The following is a 19,185-nucleotide window of genomic DNA, read 5'->3' as shown; positions in this document are numbered from 1 at the left end:
AAAGTAAAAAGAGGACTGATGTCTTTAATTAGGTACTTTCTGTTTGTCTGTCTGTTTGTTTTCCCAGGCATGGATGAAGAAAATAATTGAGATTTTGTTTATCACAAAGGGGTACTATGAGAATAACCAGGTTCATTGTTTTGTACTTTAAGCGAGGATGGAGCCAGAGTCATACTTTCATTCGACGTGGACGACACAGAGGATCTCTGTGATCCAACGTCAACTTCAATTACAGGGTCAAGTCGTTCATTTCCAACCATGAAATGTTTAGGTTGATGCTGTAGTTCTATTGGATCAGTCTCTATGTTTGATATCTTGGCTTTTGTAAGGGACAATATTGAAGTACTGAGATAGGGATGAACTGTTTTTGCCACAATTCTTTCCAATTTCTGATAGTTCTCAACATTGCTATCATGAACACTCTGGAAAATAACACTTCAACACTTCAACTTTCATTGACAACAAATAAGTCTCTGAAGTAATCTAAAGTGTTTCTAAAGTAATGTAAAGTCTGGACTAACATGACTAGTCTGTTTTTAACATCATTCATGGCACTGAGAGATTTGTTAACCGTCTGTTTTATGAAATGGAGCTGTTAGATTTCAGCTAAAGAAGATGATGCAGCAGAAAATAATATGTCTGTTTGAATATGATGTGTGAATTCATTTAAGAAGCTTATAACTCATATTATTTTATTTTTTAAGGTGATATTAGGTGACTAGACCAACAGTCTATTAGCCTCTAATATAGATAAATTAGGTAAATATAAATAAATAAACTCTAGAGTCTGCGTTAAATCCTAGAACTTTGAAATCTCACCAAATCCTAGAATGCATGCTGTCATCAAGTTAACCCCCCTGACATGCAGCATTTCCTTACCTGCAGCACGAGCAACATTTGCACAATCCGGGGGGGAACCTCTCTTCCTTCACCGATCACCTCATCCAACTTCGTTTTCAAGACCACAATATCTCTGAAATACACCAGAGATATCTCCCGTACTGCGAGCCCGTTTGACTGAGGCAAGGAAGCAAATACAGCTTGCAACGTTGGCAAGATATTGCAAAAGAAAACGGTCCAACAATAAGCTAACTTTTGCAAATAATCACCAGATTTCTCTCTCACTTCCTCTCGCAAGATAATCATGCCTTTCTTTAAAACTGACTCCCGGTAAAGTTCGTTTATTGCATTACCCGCCTCAGACTTGACGTTTTTTACTTTCTCTGTTAGCTCATGAAGCTTCATCGACATCCTTTTGGTTTGAAATAGCGTCGTAACTTGATTAACAACATCTTGCCAATCATTGGCAGCCAACGTTGAGAGTTGACATCCAAATGTTCGTGATTTTCCCACCCCAGGAACAGTCACTGAGTTATCCCTGCGGATTAAATCGCTCAAATTTGATGCACTTGAACAACGTGTTGTCATAATGAAGAATACAAATGCAATAAAACACTGAAAAATGACGCTTTTTCTGAAGATTTTCTGCTTTGATTTGGAAAAAGTTCTTCTTCGCAAAGGAAGGAATACTTCATGTTATTCAGAACTATGAGAGGCGATGAAATTATATTCGTATTTCCTGGGAGTTACAACGCAATCACAATACCCGATAGTTCATCTTTGTTATTGCGTTATACAGCCTACAGTAATGAGAATAAGAGCAAAAAGGAGTTGTAATATTCACGAGGGAAAACTTGCCCAACAAAAAATTGCATCGTCAGGGCAATCTGCAGTGGGGGTTAGGGATGCGCTATATCAATGACCCATAGGCATATGACATGACAGACTCCTGTGAAAATTATGTCGTACGCACTATGATTATGAAATTGAGTGTGATAGGTTTATTATAGAGATATCACCAGTTAAAATTGATCAATAATTCATCTAAATTCGTCTGATAATTACCAATGACAAGCTGTGAAAGATTGCTCTAGAATATCTCTTCTTTGTGTCCCACTTTCAAGATATCCATATTAAGTGTTAGAAACTGTTCAATGTCGCCAAAGATCTCTCATATAATGCCAGGAAACACTTAATTTCCCACACTTGATTCCAACGGCACTTGGCAAGAATTAGCTGCAATTTCCTGATGGATCCTTTGATCGTACAGCCTTTACTGTTTCCTAAAACATGTATTAATTATTTTGATGGGATTATTAAATATATTGAAAGTCGCTGTTGGAAATAATTGCAGGCAGTTCTTCGTTGGATTTAAGGTTGCATGCATTGCAAAAGTTGAAAATATTAATTTGTCATATATAGTAAAGTTCGTCAGCGTTTAAATGTTCAATGGTGATCGCTTCCATAAAAGTCAACTCATCCAGCCCTCCCACGCGCCTGATTGAAAGGACTGCTCACGTTTTTTCACTCAAGAAACATGACATAGACTATTACTACATAAAGCCCAATAAACATCATAGTTATAATATTGCGTTCGACAAACTCGTCATTTTGAACTGTGTGTTTTTACTACCAAATTTTATCTCCACAACAACAAGGTAAGACACTTCACTTGAAGTGGCTCGCAATATGCGCCTTCCATTTAAAAAGGGTTGCGCAGTTTCTTTTGCCTTCCCGACAATATAAGTTTTGGTTCTAAACATTTAGTCGAATACGAGCCTAACGGGTCTTCAAAATGGAGACGAGACTAATCGGATTGTGTCTTTTGTTCGTTTTTGTTCAGTGTTTTATTGTACAGGGTGTGTCGGTCAGAGAATTTTATCCATTCAGTCGATTTACGGACGCGAAATTGCCAGCGAATGATGATGGTAGTTCTGGCGAGTTAACTTTATCTGTGCCATTCCCATTCTTCAAGTCAAAATATCAGCGTTTGTTTGTAAGTAGAACGGTCATTTTATGTTGTATATTTTAAAAAAATGTTTAACATTAGTTTACAAAGCCTACCTGCCTATATAAGTGATGAAATAAAGTTACATGCGAAGGCAAGTGTTAGCCGTTTAGTAGCGTATAGCGGAGTAGTGTGTTTTCTTTAAAAAATCGTGGCAATATAATTTCATAGTTGATATCTTACCAGCGAGTTTAATTGCTTCTGAAATTCATCATATACTTAATATTTTTTGTGTAACTGGGGGTTTCAAGACGGAGTATAAAGACCGTTGAAGTGTTTGAAAACATTGGCACATATAGTACATTCCTGTACATTTTAAATACACATTTTAAAATCCCTATGCTTGTGTATCCATAGTTTGCTTCGACGAAATAATAAAGCCTCGTATACACCGAAACACTTAGCTGTGATAAGAGGCGGTTCAGTAGTTCAATCCAAGATTAGCGAGTTCACTAATTGGTTTAGCAAGTTTCCGGCGTCATCTGTGGCAGACTGAAGACGCGTTGTTGAATATATCTTAAAAAACAAATATGGCAGACAAAACATTCAGTTTGTAATACAACGATAACATGCATTAAGCATGTCTTAACAAGACATTCTGGCAACAAAATGGCCTCCGGCCTTGTTTGCAATTCTTTCTGATGCATATTTAGCGAGTTTTAAATCGCTGACGAAGCCTAGTGGTTTCTAAGGGTTACCAGATGAATTCGTGAGGGTAGAAAGATTGATGCATGCAATCTTCTTGACCTTAGTTATATTGGCCAGTGAAGATACATGGCTGAGGTTTCTTGTTAAAGCAATCTGGAAAAATCATTCTCTGTAATCAACTTTACCTGTGGGTAAAAATTAAGTATGATTACTTTGATCAATTTAACTGGAATAAAAATGTTCGTCTCATAAACGGCAGTGATTCTTGAGTGAACTCGTCTAGGAAGTAGGAAAACAAGCACTAGTTTCATCTCGTCGCCAGGTCAGGTGAACAAGCTGACATTTCTCAGATCGAGATTTCGCGATAAAAGACAAAAGAATCTTAGAAATTGTTAAAAGCAAATGATTGCAAAATTTCACAATCTATTTAAAACTTCTGTTCATAAATATTGGCCACCTCGATGAGATCTGTTCTCACATATATTTGATGATATTTCTTTAGGTTAACACAAATGGAGTTATCTCATTCAAAGACAGTGTTGAAGAGTTTACTCCAATTACATTTCCAAAGAAAAATAACCAGCCAATGATCGCACCGTATTGGGCTGACGTAGACACACGTAACGGAGGAGAGGTCTTCTATCGTCAGTCAACCAGTGTTGAATTATTTCAACGAGCGACGAATGATGTCAAGAAATATTTCCCTGGACAGTTTCCCTCGTTCCAAGCATCGTGGGTCTTCATAGCCACTTGGCAGAATGTCTCACGTTTTAGAAGAAGCAGATCTATATATTCTGGATTTGGTGATCCCCTGGTAAGTTTTTTCTTCCTATTTCCGGCAGTTGACAAAAATTTCTTTGCAACTACCAACCCTTTTCTGTCATTTCGCTCTCATGCAAATGTGAGGATCTCCCTGGGAAGTGTTTCCTGGTTTGTCCACGTTTGAGTGGTATGGCAAGTGGAGAAGAAGACATAGACACGAAACGTCTAGTTCCCCGGAACAACATCATATCAAGTACCTTAATACTACATTCATCACTAAACTTGCACTAATATTTATTGTAGAAAAACACGTTTCAAGTTGTTCTCATCACAAATGGACGTCACTCGTTCGCTTTGTTTTACTATGAAAAAATTGAATGGACTACTGGGGATGCAAGTAAGAGCATCTATGGCGGGATTCCTGCCCAGGTAAAGCAGTTGAGAAGGCAATTAATTTTAGCGAGTACCATGCACGTCATCGACATTTTGTAGAACAGTCTTAACTCCTTGTTGAAAGGCGACATACTAACCACAAAAATTCCAAAAATAATCTAGATTGGCGTATCTAATGTGATATAAACACTTCAGACACTCGATTGAGAAAAATAAGTGTTCAATTCACTTGACCCAAGAAGAGGTGGCCTTTCTCTTAAATCTGTTTCCCCTCATTTATTCTTTAGGCTGGTTTTAATTTTGGTGATGGAACGAGATACTACAGCGTTCGTGGTTCTCAGACGGATCTTATCAGGCAGTTGCCGACGCTTTCTAACGTTGGTGTTCCAGGAATGTTCGTGTTTAGGGTAGACGAGGCTGAGATTACAAATGGAGGCTGCAATACAGCAGGTCAGAACTGGATATATCTTGTCCATATCTAAAGTATTCTCCTTAAAATAACGGTTAAAAAAGAGCTTCAGACCTTGTTTAGACCAGTGTATAGTGCTGGAGTGTGTGAAAGATGAAACTCGTCCTGTCTTGTCCATGGCAGAGACAATGTTTGGGAATCTCAGAGGCCAGAGAAGGAATGAAGCGACAAACAACCAGATATTCAAATTCATTCTCTCTTCAAGAGGACCCTTCGACTTATAAATAAAACTGTCTGATCACTAAGACAGAAAAACATTGAAGATATTGTTGCAGTCGCGTGTCCCCATTTCCAAAGTAGCAAGAATAATTTTCCTATGAGAAATGTAGCTTGGTTTAATGGTCCCATAAATATATCTGTCTCACCATCAGGCGACAATATTTTGAATATTTTCCTTGCAGGAGGTTTAACTCTTTCACCAAGAAGTGGTCTCGTTCTCGGTGGAACTATTGTGGAGCTATCTGGTCCTTGCTTTAATGTAACATCTGATGCTGTCGTATGTCGTTTCAATGGGAAAATAATAGCTGAGGGAAATATAATTGATAGATATAAGGCTTCTTGTGTTACTCCACCTTTGATTGATATTGGACGAATGTCGGTGGAATTATCCTTGGATGATGGTATAACATACAACTTCACATCACAATTTACTTCAGGTTAGTCTATTTACTTTACAGTTTTGTAAAATTCTCACTGGCAGTTCCTCTTAATTTGCTTAACTGACATATGCTTGCTTTTCTTCAAAGTTTTATCTGTCATGCACCTGCATGCATGTATTAAACCATTTGTTGTTTTTCTAAACAGTTGCTCTTGGACGACATGGGCCAGGCATCTCAGGATTAATGTCAAAGGATTGGACAAGACAAATCGACACACTCGTCATCGGCTGGAACCCTCATAGCTTAAGAACGCGCGAACCTATTAACATTGAAGTCGCGAAGTTTGATTGGGAAACCTTCGAGTTACTGGAGAATAAGACTGTTGTAAAAGCAAATACTGCGAACTTTGGTTTTGAGGTTGTCCGTGATTTAGTCCAGACTGTTTATCATATGTGAGTAATATATTGGTTAAAAGAGACATTTACTTTACTGTAGAAAGCTAGAACGTGATAAAATGTAAATACTTTTTTCTGACAGGCCGCCTGTAAGTCTAAACAACTCAGAAAGATACGTCTCGCCGTTATCAATCGTAACAATAAGCGCTCCCAAACCAGCAAGAGGTTTTCCTGCACGGCTGTACAGCGAACCATTTCTAGCCATTCCAGTTAAAAACATAACAAAAAAGATCAAGGCTACTTATGATAAACTTGCGATTCCTCAGAGGTGTAAAGATTGGTTTGGGGATGATAATTTTAATGTCAGACGTGCTTTAGGTAAGGTTTTGTGTTGACGGTGATGGTACTCGGTAATGTACTTTCTTTGTGCTTTAGGTGAGCGAATTATATTTCTAATTTAGATGGGTTGATTGGGTGTCCAAAAAGTCTGGAGCAAGCTGAAGCAGACAACAGATTTATGTCAGATGATTATTGTAAACCTCCAAGAACAACATCGTGTATAGCGTATCACAATGGTTCATATCATTGCTTTCGATCTGTTTTTCCAAAGTGAGAACCGTACTTTTTATCTCAAGTTTACTAACTCTAAAGATACCAAACTAAAGAAAGCCATATGATTGAAGGAATATTATTCACCTACTCTGTTCTTCTTACAGCCCAAATGGAGCTGGTCAGCAGTGTTGCTACACAAAACAGGGCAGACTAGTGGTTGGTCCACCTGGTGGAGGGACAGTTGACAGATATCATGCAGGCAGTTCACGCTTTTCCACGTTGCAACATCTCAAAGAAGATATTTACCCCTGGTACCTTTGCTGTAGATTAAGCAAGAGTTGTGGCTTGTACTACGCTAGCAGACCATCAGAGAATGGTACTCGATACACTCCGCCACAGATTGGTAAGTAATGAACGCCAGGGAACGCTTTGAAGACTTTCAAGTTGCTTCTTTCCTCCCCATTAAAAACATAAGCTTGCTTCAGGTATTAATGATTTCTTTCATATTGTGCAGCCACAACGTTTGGAGATCCTCATTTGGTTACTCTTGATGGCTTCCAATACACATTCAACGGATATGGCGAGTACACGATGGTGAACATTGATGAAATTGGTTTTAAATTCCAAGCACGAATGCAGCCGATAAAAACAAAGGGAACGAATTCGCGGGGAACATTTTTAATGGCCTTTGTTCTTCAAGATGACTACAGTGATACTGTTCAGGTTTGTACGACATTAGAAAGGCACTTGTGGTTTTGTAATGTTCGTGTGGTTTTTGTAGCTCATAATTTTGTTTTACGTTTTTATCCTAGGTTGAAATGAATTCTCTGAAACAGCTGGCCATCTATGTAAACGGCGTTGAGGAATCTTTTGACACCAACACAACATTAATGGAGTTTGATAACGTTATTTTAACGAGACAAAATGAATCCGACCTGCAAGTCATGTTTCGATCTGAAATAAGTGTTAGCGTCAGCAAGAACGATTTTTCACTCTCTTTCGAGACTTTGTTTCCAGAAACTTTCAAAGGTTGGTGTCAACACTTGGAATTTTGCCGTGTTTTTTTTAGAGATAATTCTTTTAACTAAATACGTTGTGTTTCAGGGAAGACTAAAGGTTTGCTTGGAGTTTGGGACGACGATAAGAAGAATGATTTAACACTACCCTCTGGTGAACAAATGGACATAAATTCAAAGTCGCGAAAAATACACAAATTTGGACAAAAATGTAAGTTGGGTTGCCGGCATAGGTTATCAGGGTGGGCTGTGTCCTCAAAATAGCCTGGAGTGATATATGGACTAGTAAGAAACATTTTCTGACAGAACATTTCTTTCTGGTACTAACCTTGCTTGTTGTTCAAAAGTGTTCGTTGATTTTCCATGCACTTGGGGTGACCTGTCAAAAAAGTTACTTCTTTTAACATCATTTTATTTCACTCAGGGTTGCTCAGTTCAAAAGAATCATTATTTACCTACCATGAAGATACAAAATACGAAGATTTCGTGAACAAGTCGTATAAACCTATGTTCTTTGATGAACTCGACACTCTGTTCAGTGACAAAGCTCAGGAAATACAAGCCAGAGCAGCTTGTGGTGGAGTTAAGGAATGTCTTTTCGATATTGCTGCAAGTGGTAGCTTGAGTTTTGCCATTGCTACCAAAAAATCTGTGGAACATTTCACCGAAAGGAAAAAGAATATTAGCATAGGTAACGACATACCACCAGCTCTTTCTCTCAATCAAATATACCAGTATATGCATGGTACATTCGACTGGTAATAAAAAATAGCAAAAGTTGGAAATTTACTGGGATATGGTATATACTGGTATTGTATAATCTCTTCTCAATTCAATTTTTTCCTCCGTCAATTTTAGTTCGTGTCCCTCTTTACTTCAACTGTGATGGGGTGAAAGTGTCTGGTCCATGCAAGGCTTGTCATCATATGTGTGTTTCAGAATCGGATCACACAGTTGTTATCGTTCTCTCGGTCCTATTTGGCATCCTCGCATGCGTGATTGCTTGTGTTATTGTGTTTTACTACATATACAGAGTTCATAAAGAACCAGAGCCACCAAAGCTCCCGCCAAAACCTGAGGTGAAACCTAAACCAAGGGAAGAAGGGGAAAAACCTACATCGGAACCAACCGTAATGGCGTTTGTACTGCCGGCGTTCCCCGAATCTAAACGCGACTCTGCGATGCATCAATAACGTAGAATTAGAATGCTCTTAATTGGTTCTAATTGTAATCGAACTTGTCAGACAAATAACGGAACGCTTAAATTTATCGAAAAGTGTAACATTTGTGGTGCCCTCTAAATATTTGGTGAAACTTGACGTGTATTTATGGTTATATATAAAGCATGGATTTGACGTTATTATATATCAATTATATTAATTAAATAACATAAATTTTTTTTCTGAGGTTGCAATGAAAAAAAGGTCTTATAGAATGCAATTTCTAAAATTAGAAATAACAGCGCAAACTCTACTACGGTATAGTACCGATATTGCATTATTGTGCTTCCCAGCGCAGAAATTTGCATAATTCGTTTGGACATCATTGAGAGATTTCTATGAACTTCGTTTATCTTATCTCAGATAGAATATCTGCACTTTTTAATATCAAACAAGAATATTGTTGTGCTTTTACAATTTTACATATTAAAAAATTTACGTAATTTTTTAACCAATTTAACTGTCAACTCTGGTTTCAATGTTCTAACCGTCTATACAAGGAACACTAATTTTCCTAGATATTTAACTAAACGTCACTAACGGAAAATTTTACTGAATATTATATACTTGATAGTTTCGTGAAGACTTTTATATCGATGAATATTGACACGTTAATACTGTATATTGTGGCCCTCTACTTCAAACTCTCGACCGGCTGCATCGTCGAGACAGGCCTTCCTTGAAGAAAGCTAACTTCTACATCACTGTACAATCCTCAGGGTCCCTATTAGCTCCTGGGGTTGGTTTAGTTCCCATACCACTCACGTCCTATACGCGGAGAAAATGCAAGCGAGATCAGTCGCGCGTTTGTTTCTTTTTATCAGTATACCACAACATATCCGCTTACCCCACATACCCCCCTTACCCACCACGTATATGTTCCATACATTATCCTGCATATTCCCTCCACATAATCCTTAACTCATCCTAGATATCCCCTCTTACACCACCTCACGCATCCCTTGTCTCACCTCTATTTCCCCTCACGACCTTCTCTTACCTCAGGCAAGACACGTAAATCAAAGGCTCCTTCTGCACCATTTCGATACGTATTTGTGCTGCCATCTTCCCAACGGACCTGAAGTATAAAGTCTTCTATAAATATAATTTTATTCCTCTCGTGTTCTACAGCTCTTTGACTTATGAAACGTAACATCATGTTTAAGTTATCCAGCTATATCTCGTTAATCTTACTTTGCAAACTCCAGTCATCTCACTGACATCATAAACGTATCCTTTTGACCCAGTTCCGCCATCTTGATTTGACCATTTCCAGTCTTTACCTGAGACAACATTAGATAAGTTTCACCTCAGAGATCTTGCCTGTAACGCTTAGTTACAAGGATTATTGAGTCGTTTTTCACTACTAAAGTGCTTCTAGCTGGTTTGGTTGAGTGTTTGAGCGAAAAGAATACAACTCAATCCTACAATTATTATCAATGTATTTGAACTGATCTACCTCGAACAACACGCACACCAACTTTAATGCCTTCATGAAATGTCACTTTACGAGGCTCGTTTACAACCTAGATGACAGTATCAAGAAATCCTTTCTTTAATTCGGACACAAGGGCACCAATGAATTCCTTTTTTAGCTTTTAAAGTTTACCTTTACGTCCATTGCATTGTCTTTACCAAAACGATACGAATTCTTCCTGCCATTATCCCAACGAACATCGACCCAGCCTGGATACAAAATGCATTATCTATCTGAGAAATGTACCATTCAGTTATGATTTTAAGATCAGTATTTCACTCACCTTTTGTATCAGAGTGTTTGACAATAGTGCCCACTCCATTTCCATCTTGATCCCCCCATTTCCATTGAGGTCCTCGACGTATACGAGTTCCCAGTGGTGGAGGGGTAGGATAAGACTATAGAACAGATCAACGAACATGACAGAGAAACTATACTACAAGCCTACATGCAGACGATACTCGACATCTGATATCTAGGCGAGGATACTCCGTTTGCTATTTAGACTGGAAGCAACAAATTCAAGGCATAAAACTTACTGAACTATCTCCGTCCTCATCATCGCTGTCTTCCAAAGCTGCTCCAATTAACATTGCACCAAGAAGGCCACGAAGAGAACGCTGAAAAACACAAGAAATTGTTGAAAAAATAATGCTAGAAAAGTATGGTATGGTATCGTATGGTGCAGTAAGGTACAGTTAGGCACGGTATGGTACAGTTATGTATAGTAACACCCTTGGAAAGCCTGCGATATGGGAGCGGTAACAAGCGAAAAACCATCTCACCGCTTCTGCTTCTTCTACGGCTTCCCCACAAGCTCTCATGAACTGTTGTAGAGCCAGCAATGATCGTAACTGCGACATGTCTGAAGTTATAGGAGGAATATTCAACCAACCAGCTCACTGCATGCCCTACTCTCCACTAAATTAATCCAAAACAAACTGAACTAACCATGAGAAAATTGCGCAACGAATCTTGACAGAATAACTTGTCTGCGGAAGAAGGTGCTCAATTCCTCCATACTGTCAACCATAGTGAACATGCCTTTGGTTATTTTGGCAATACCTTCAAGAAGTTTCTGCAATAGAACAAGGTCAAGGTGTAAGGATGTGTTCCTCAGAGAGAATGCCACAATTATACATATTTGTGGTATTAACTTCATGGTATCTCATGGTACAGTACTTCATGGTACTTTTCTCACCTTATCAGCATCACCACAGCCAACACAAGCGATGGGAATTGGATGAGGAAGACCAACCTGTCTCCAATGTTGACCAAACAACGCAGCGACTGTTAAAACCTCAGTTATAGCCTGAAACATAATACACACGTATGATAAAATAGGACAATAGACTCAACTACTGTACCTAACAATTCTTAAACCTTGATTGCAGAAAAACAAATCCTTATACCTGAGTTTCTGTTTCGCCTGTGGGCTTTCCATCCGTCATTAACACGATGCGCGGAGAAAGCTTCAAACCATTTACGTTCACCACTCCACCTGTTAAAACAATCTAATTTTCCAGCATCGCTCTTCAGCTTTACTACCCCAGCAATAAGTTTAAACACAAATCTTTAATCTTACCATGTTCAAGAATCTCTTTCATTGCAAGAGTGAGACCTTCCTTCATTGGTGTTCGGCCATTTGCTGACAAACTGTCTGAAATCAGAGTTCAATAACGTGATTATTATGTCACAACGGTAGAGGCCTAGCGAGGAGCATTGGAGGGTAATTGGGTTAAGCTTACTGATAGATCTTCTCAAACCAACGTAATCTGTTGACAAATTCTTCACAATCCGAGTATTTCCTCCAAATTCCACAATAGCAACGTTTTCCTGAAATTACAAAACCGTATATATATTTGGAACAGGTATCTTGCCATGCATTGCGAGGCAATTATTGAGTTTCTAAACTCTTTTTTTGCTTAATTTCTTCAGAATTTTGTTGCTTGAAGCCTTGAACAAAAATTCAACACAACTATTGGAAATGCAAATTTGAAGCTGTTGCGGTTAACACAGCGTGTTTATTCTTGGAAGATGAAGCAGAAAATATTTTCGAGGTTTACCGGGAAATAGTTTAGCGCAAACATCGTCTATTGACTTTATTGACAAACACCAGGCAAATGAATATTTTCGCTTAGATATAAGGAAGCATTTCACTTAACAAACCTTCAAATCAGACTGTTTTGCTGTTTCTTGGATGCCTTCAAGAAATTGTTCGGCCGCTCGCTTTAGTTCTCTCATACCTCGACCAGCCATTGATCCTGAAGTGTCCAAGCACAATACTGTATCCAGCGGCATTGTTAACTAAATTTTAGAAATCGCAAGTGGTCAGAGCTGTCCACTAGCTGTTATTGAACTCTCAAACTCCTTTTTGCTCAACCCGTTCCTGTAGGCGATAATAAGCTATTATTAATTCAACAGCGCGTCGTAGGGGTAGAGAAAGGTGAGTATTAGGGATGGAAAGGAGTTTCTTGTAGCAGAAGTATCTGCGTCGGAGTCAGCGAAACATCACAATAAATAAAGGATAAAAAAATCTGAACCAATCAGGAGACAGAATAAGATAAAGGCAAAAGACTCAGGTCGTTGCAGGTTTTTCGTGGAAAACAAATGTCGCAGTTTAAATTATAACTTCGTTTTCGTTTCGTTTCAATTGTAGAGCCACTCAGCGTCAAGTCAACTCTGCGCTGTAAAATTAACACTTTTACTAAATTTACTAAAAAGCTGGTCTTTCAGCTTTTGGGTTTTGAAAAATGACGACTCATGATGAATGACCCAGACAGCTCTAAGTTTCGTTCTTCATGGCAGACATAAACAATCGTTATTCGACAGAATTAGTGATATTATGAATAAGAAATTGACGCACAGTTCACCACTGAACTCTGCAATTGACTCACCGCACGCTGACATTCTTGCCAAAAGCTTAAATTTAACAATGATGACAATGTAGTCGCATGACTATATAGTCACCTTAGAAGATAAAGTTTCTGTTGAAAATGTCACGAGATTCATAAAACTTTGCAAGAACGACATTAAGAGAAACCATGCTTGCGCTAGACAACCTATTAAACAGCATTTCAAGAATGCTGTGTCGTCGTCTTTTCTAAACCCATTACGCCAAGCAAGCAATTTTAATTGTACGAGTATTAAACACGAAGGGGCAAGTAAAATTAGATGCTTTGTCCGTTCTTGAAATTCAGGCTACAATTACATTCAAGTATTTGTAATAGGAATTGACAAAGCGCAGTACGGAATGTAATGAAAATATAGGCATCTCTGTACTGACTGTTTTACGCAATATGGATTGAGGAATTAATGGTATATACAGTCCGCTCTCAGTACTCTGGAAGACGCATGTCAATATAAACCATATAGATCAATACTCACGTTTACTACGTCTTGATAAGATAGCTACTCCTTTATTTTAGCCCCACATAAAATTGATGGAGTTCGAGGTAAACAAACGAACGAGAGTTTCCTTTGTAGAAGTGAAAGTAAAATTGTGATTGGTCAGGATTTTCTAAGAATGGCCATGTATTAAAGTCCAGTGTTGTTGTGATGATGGGTCATGCTATGATTTTATAATAGATAAAAGGGTTTTCCCCTAATGCAATGTTAACAGGAAAAAAACAGGTTAATGACTTGGCTTTTCGTAAAGAAAATGAATAACTTATTAATAGATCTTTGGTTTCTCACAGGTTACGAAGAAGTGATGCGCAACCATCTCTGTTAACTTGCGTACAATTGAATATTTTTTTACAGCAAATGACGCCTATATATCATGGCTATCATGTCCAGACATCATGCCTATATATATATTTAGTTAAGACATAATATTTAAAAATAACGAATATGTTTCAAAAATCTTTTCAATATTTGACAATAAGGTAAAATATGGTTCTACCCAACATAACAGAATATGTTTAGTGCAGTGTCATTCACAAAGATTAGAAATGCGATAGGTGTAATAATAAATCCATGAAAGTAGCGTTTTCTTTGTGATTTCTTACATAATACTACAAGGGACTGTAACAGGACCCAGATCAACTTCAGGTACTCCATTTCTGATTCCTGCTCCAAATTTAACTCCAGCTCTTGCAGCAAACGGCCCAGCTCTTGCTTCACCTTTATAATGTATTTAAAGGTTCTCGATTATAATTGAGAAACCAGTTCCGATCGCCAGTTGGCCATGGCTCCTGATTTTTCTGGACAAAATCTTACTGAAGAGCAATAATAGCTAGGCCTTGCGGTGAAATATAAATGCATTGATCAGCATTTTCTTAGAAAACTGAACCTCTGAAAACTCTCTAGGCAAGATCTGTACGTTTTGTTAACATAAATCGTTAATATACTTACCAAGACTGGCCGCAACATTGGCTCCAGAATAATCCCAGGACACTCCAGTCTCAGCAGAAGCCCCAGGCCCTTGAGCATGAACCTTGAGAGGAGTATGTTTAATACCTGCGCAGACTTTGCCAACGACAGCATTTGCTTCAGCCTTAGCACCAAGAGTTTCTAATCCTACACCTGCAGTAGCAGTAGCTTCAGCTGAAACAGCTTTGGAGTTGGCTTCAAAAACTCCCTGGAGAAATATGGCATTTGCTTCCGCTTCTGGACCTGCTGCTCTGGCGGTAGCACTAGCTTGAATTGCTGTGACTTCAGCTGTCGCTTGGGTTGAAGCTACCTCTGCACTTGCATTAGCACCGGCTAGCACCAGTTGATGACCTAAAAATAAAGTAGAAATGATTTTAGTAGAATTAGCTTAGTTCATGAAATACAGGAGTGCTCAATATTATATCACATAGGTAGAACAAATACTGTAGTAGGCGTCTCTTTGGCAACGTAATGTATTCCAATTTTTGATTTTTTGTTTTCTATTGGCCCTATTTTTATCACGTGTTTTGCCCCCATACAAAACATGTATTCTCCCCTATTTATTTTCATACTATAACTCTCCTGACGAAGGCCCTCAGGTCGTAACGTCGAGAAGTGTTTTGTCTATTTTAGGCAGTTGTTATACCACATTTGATGCTAAGTTGTTTGAAGACGCAGCCACGCTGTTCCCTGGTTATATTGGAACGTAAATACTGTAGTAGTTAATCCGTATAGGAATCCTCAGGTGGATTCTAAATAGACAACTTGTGATAAACAAAACACTATTAAATAGATCTATAGCATTTCTTGGCGCAACTCACCAGCAACCTCTGTCACATAAGACATATCACCTGTACCGACATGTAGATATCTTGTATCATTTTCCTCAAGGGAAGCCACCTCAAGAGTGCCCCTAATCGCCTTTCGATTGGCTTTCTCGGAAGACATCTAAAAATGTAACAAAAATTAAAACAAAAGCTTAAAAATCGCAACAAAGCATTAAAAATTCCAACACAAAAAAGCCTGGGTACATAATTGGATTTGTGCCATGACGATCTTTCAGACAAGAAATACCAACACCCCACGTTAGTATTTGGATTTATAAGAAGTTCGACGGGACGAAATGGTGTTCAATTAGTTACCATTAGTATAAATTACAGTAGTTGGTATTACAATTGTGGGGACTGGGAGCCCAACCAATGATGTTCTTATCTAAACGTATTTCTGCAAATATACTTGAAGTTGTTTACGGTGTAAGATACGTCACACTTAAAAAAGAATGACTTGGTCACATCCACTGGTCACATCACTGTAGTCACATGAGACTCGAATTGCTACACATTGAGATGGCACATGGTAAATTCTTATACTGACGACTGAGAAATATAAATTCTGCGTATTTAATTGTAACCTTGATGTTTGGCAATAGAAAACGAACAAGCGACTTGAAAATTTCATGTATACACATTGGCTTGCTAAATTGTTCAGGTATATTTTACTAGTCGTGAGTTTGCTTAACGGCGCCTTATGTTAACATACCAATTAAGTATAAGCAATAATTATACGTACCGTATAGCAAATTAGAATTCTTCAAGCCAACACCAAGAAAGTTTTATCAACCGACCAAACCAAGAGTTTATCGAGAGCAAGTCTCCGATCAATGGTAGCCTTCGAAGGATAGCTATATATATACTGATACACATAACATGATGTAATATTATACGAAAAAGATTTCTCCGAACTGGGGAAGTTACCTTGTATTGGTAACTGCCAAAAATAGGAAAACGAGAAAATAGGAAAACGAGATTCCCCAATGCAAGTTTCCGATTAGTGGTAGCCTTCGAAGGGTAAATGTAATATAATACGAAAAAGATTTCCCCGAACTGGGGAAGTTGCCTTATGCCATCAAAATGGGAAAACGAGATTCCTCAATGCAAGTTTCCGATTAATGGTAGCCTTCGAAATGAGCCATCAAAATAGAAAAACGATTCAGAGTAGAGATGTGTGCGTTATATTACACTATAGAAAACTATATATGACCTTCGTTTAATCCGGGGGCATTAGATATCAAAATATCTTCCCGGAAAAAAAACTGCCTGGTATGCAAGACACAAGGCAAAGCAGCGACATCATTTTGCTGAAGCCTGCAGGCGCTGTAAGATCCGTAAATTTGGATTTTCGCCAGCTCATTCCCGGAAAAAAAACATAGTTAGTCTTCAAGAGAATCCTAATCGCATATTAAGACTGAAGTCAAGGTGATAGCAATGTCAGATTCTGTTCTCTCCTTTCAGCCAAAACCTTTCAAAAAAGAAATTCTTGGTATAACTTTTCTCGCTATGGTATTGTTAGTTTTTTTTATAAACAACCATGTACCCAGAGTCTCCGTCGCGCGAACGAGAAAGAACCCTGCGTACGAGGTTGGTTTCAAAACAAAATCATTAACATACGGTGCGATATTTCCTCAGCACAACATCTTTTATCTGTAGCGGCGATAGCGGGCCTTCAACACTTCCTTCTCGCTTTAAAAATACCTGAGTAAAATAGAAGACCATACATTTAAACCTGGGAAGATTCACACTAAGATAAAATAGAAATCGTTCACGCTATCGTAGACTTCAATCTCTTCCTTAAAAATTTGAATGTCGACTCTTTACCTTGTGATCACCAGATTCATATAACGCCAAAGGTTCGCCTCCTTTGAAGATGATCTCAACAATTTTTCGGTTAAAGATATACTGTCCCGCCATCTGGTCGTACACGGGAACAAAATTTACGCTAAAAATAGCAGAAGATGATTGGTATGTGGTTGAAGGCCAGAGGTGTGTGTTCATTCTCTCTCGTTTTGCCCGGTTGAGTGTCCATTTAACTTTATGTTTTTACGCCTAATGTGATTCACAAGCAAAGCTGACGAAGTTCAGATAAAAACCCCCAACAGAAACACTCCTTATTTACCTGTACAACGATCTATCAACCGGTGGATAAAATTGAGACACTTCTTTTTCCAAAGTTGATCTGATCCTATCTTCCATTCTGCGGTCGCAATAAATCCCTTTAATAAGGCCTTAACAAAGTGAAATTATTTTGAATTTTATGCACAGTAAGTTCGTGATGAATCAGGCAGGATGTTTTAGATTAGGAGACGAATGCAAGAACAGAAAGAAAGCGAAGAAGGTTTGTGATAAATCAAACAATTACCATTATCTAAGATCCCAGCAATCAAAATTCCACCATTGGAGTTTAAAAATGCTGTTCCATATTTTCTGATGTGCTGAAAAAACATGTCCAAAAACCATCAATGGTAAAAGATGATTTTGATAACCATAGATATTTTCAAAAAGTGGAACACTCCGAAGTTATAATCTGTCTACCTCTGGCAGTATTTGGATTGGATAAGCACCACCACCAGTTTTAAATTCAAATGTTCTTGATTCACGCATTGAAACATAATGGTTGAAATAGTATGCTCTGTAAGAGTAGGAAATATCAAAATAAACTTCACATTGCATCAATAGCTTTCATATCATTTCAAGAATTTTTACCGTGGTAATAAACTTTTAAGGTCTGATTGATCTCTAGGATGTGGCGTGATCTCATATCTTGCCTGGGTTCTAGTACCATTTGCCGGCGTTTTACACAAACAAATTGCAGGAACGTGTGGTTGGCAAACACGAAAGATTCTTCTCTTAATCCTACGAAAGGCCCTTGCGAATAAGCCTTCACTTTTAACCTCTTTTTTTGGAACATTGTCTTTCTAAAATTTCAAATAAACAAGATGATAAAATGAGGTATAGTTGAATTGGGCATCATCTGTGATCAATGATGCATCACAAATACCAACCTGATTCTGGGTGGCGCTATATGGTACTATTGCCTGACTCGTCCCATCATTTACGCTCTTCTCTTCTTTCTCATTTCTCTTCCGTTTCAAGAAGTTTATAGCTCGGTTTAACATCTTTGCAGATTATCAGCAAACTTTCACCTTAAAATTTTATGATAACTGTTTATATTTTTTCAGACTTCATATGGTGTCATTGTGGGAAAGGCCATGAACTAGATCACTTTTATTATGTATTCTCAAACCAGGTAATGTGCACAAAATACAATTTTCTGCCTCTAAACACGCGCATAAGTTGTTTTTTTGCGCAAAATAAGCTGTCATATGACTGGCGTTCTTTACAGCCTTTTATTAACCAATACAAATAAACATATTTACCGCTAAATCACAAATCACAATGAGAAGATTAATACAAAAGCCCTACATATTTTTGATCTTCACACAATTCGCTTGATCGCCAGAAATTTTCGGTTTAAAACGTAAAAATATAATAAAATACATTCGAACTTACCGCCATAGAATCCACAGAGAATGCGTTCCTCTGAGCTCAATATTTACACTGGATATAATCCTACGTTCTTTATGATAATTTATTCA

At 38.0% G+C, this 19,185-nt stretch overlaps 4 protein-coding genes across 5 annotated transcripts; 1 reads left to right on the top strand and 3 right to left on the bottom strand.

Moving 5' to 3' along the window:
- Nucleotides 1-80: 80 nt before the first annotated feature.
- On the bottom strand, nucleotides 81-8,285 carry LOC114515778 (proline-rich protein 5-like). The gene is made up of 5 exons (XM_028535079.1): nucleotides 8,142-8,285; nucleotides 8,011-8,061; nucleotides 1,906-2,123; nucleotides 880-1,640; nucleotides 81-422 (listed from the first exon to the last, which is right to left on the bottom strand). Exons 4-5 carry the CDS (start codon nucleotides 1,426-1,428, stop codon nucleotides 102-104), a joined length of 870 nt encoding a protein of 289 aa, XP_028390880.1. The 5' UTR covers nucleotides 1,429-1,640; nucleotides 1,906-2,123; nucleotides 8,011-8,061; nucleotides 8,142-8,285; the 3' UTR covers nucleotides 81-101.
- Nucleotides 2,588-9,234, top strand: LOC114515771 (sushi domain-containing protein 2-like). Its single transcript, XM_028535067.1, has 14 exons — nucleotides 2,588-2,836; nucleotides 3,999-4,310; nucleotides 4,562-4,687; nucleotides 4,939-5,101; nucleotides 5,522-5,776; nucleotides 5,925-6,171; nucleotides 6,257-6,492; nucleotides 6,576-6,723; nucleotides 6,831-7,069; nucleotides 7,181-7,389; nucleotides 7,479-7,695; nucleotides 7,771-7,893; nucleotides 8,107-8,373; nucleotides 8,541-9,234. Exons 1-14 carry the CDS (start codon nucleotides 2,636-2,638, stop codon nucleotides 8,873-8,875), a joined length of 3,078 nt encoding a protein of 1,025 aa, XP_028390868.1. The 5' UTR covers nucleotides 2,588-2,635; the 3' UTR covers nucleotides 8,876-9,234.
- A 104-nt stretch (nucleotides 9,235-9,338) lies between these two features.
- On the bottom strand, nucleotides 9,339-13,936 carry LOC114515772. Its single transcript, XM_028535068.1, has 15 exons — nucleotides 13,767-13,936; nucleotides 12,549-12,686; nucleotides 12,128-12,215; nucleotides 11,965-12,039; nucleotides 11,792-11,880; nucleotides 11,581-11,691; nucleotides 11,331-11,457; nucleotides 11,165-11,244; nucleotides 10,919-10,999; nucleotides 10,663-10,777; nucleotides 10,512-10,588; nucleotides 10,362-10,428; nucleotides 10,097-10,185; nucleotides 9,903-9,980; nucleotides 9,339-9,670 (listed from the first exon to the last, which is right to left on the bottom strand). The coding sequence occupies exons 2-15, from the start codon at nucleotides 12,678-12,680 to the stop codon at nucleotides 9,599-9,601; spliced, it is 1,281 nt and encodes a 426-aa protein (XP_028390869.1). The 5' UTR covers nucleotides 12,681-12,686; nucleotides 13,767-13,936; the 3' UTR covers nucleotides 9,339-9,598.
- A 2,805-nt stretch (nucleotides 13,937-16,741) lies between these two features.
- LOC114515779 (schlafen-like protein 1) lies at nucleotides 16,742-19,146 on the bottom strand. Of its 2 annotated transcripts, none has more exons than XM_028535080.1 (9): nucleotides 19,100-19,146; nucleotides 18,592-18,732; nucleotides 18,293-18,504; nucleotides 18,122-18,218; nucleotides 17,949-18,021; nucleotides 17,706-17,814; nucleotides 17,408-17,528; nucleotides 17,201-17,284; nucleotides 16,742-17,051 (listed from the first exon to the last, which is right to left on the bottom strand). In XM_028535080.1, the coding sequence occupies exons 2-9, from the start codon at nucleotides 18,703-18,705 to the stop codon at nucleotides 17,004-17,006; spliced, it is 858 nt and encodes a 285-aa protein (XP_028390881.1). In that variant the 5' UTR covers nucleotides 18,706-18,732; nucleotides 19,100-19,146; the 3' UTR covers nucleotides 16,742-17,003. The 2 variants fall into 2 exon arrangements, with proteins under 2 accessions (XP_028390881.1, XP_028390882.1); XM_028535081.1 differs by lacking the exon at nucleotides 19,100-19,146 and adding an exon at nucleotides 18,967-19,099.
- Nucleotides 19,147-19,185: the final 39 nt, after the last annotated feature.

The sequence above is a fragment of the Dendronephthya gigantea genome, unplaced genomic scaffold (assembly GCF_004324835.1).
Source record: "Dendronephthya gigantea isolate DGI-Jeju-01 unplaced genomic scaffold, DenGig_1.0 000005F, whole genome shotgun sequence".
Classification (NCBI taxonomy): Eukaryota; Metazoa; Cnidaria; class Anthozoa; order Malacalcyonacea; family Nephtheidae; genus Dendronephthya; species Dendronephthya gigantea.
This window is presented reverse-complemented; position numbering and strand designations above follow the sequence as displayed.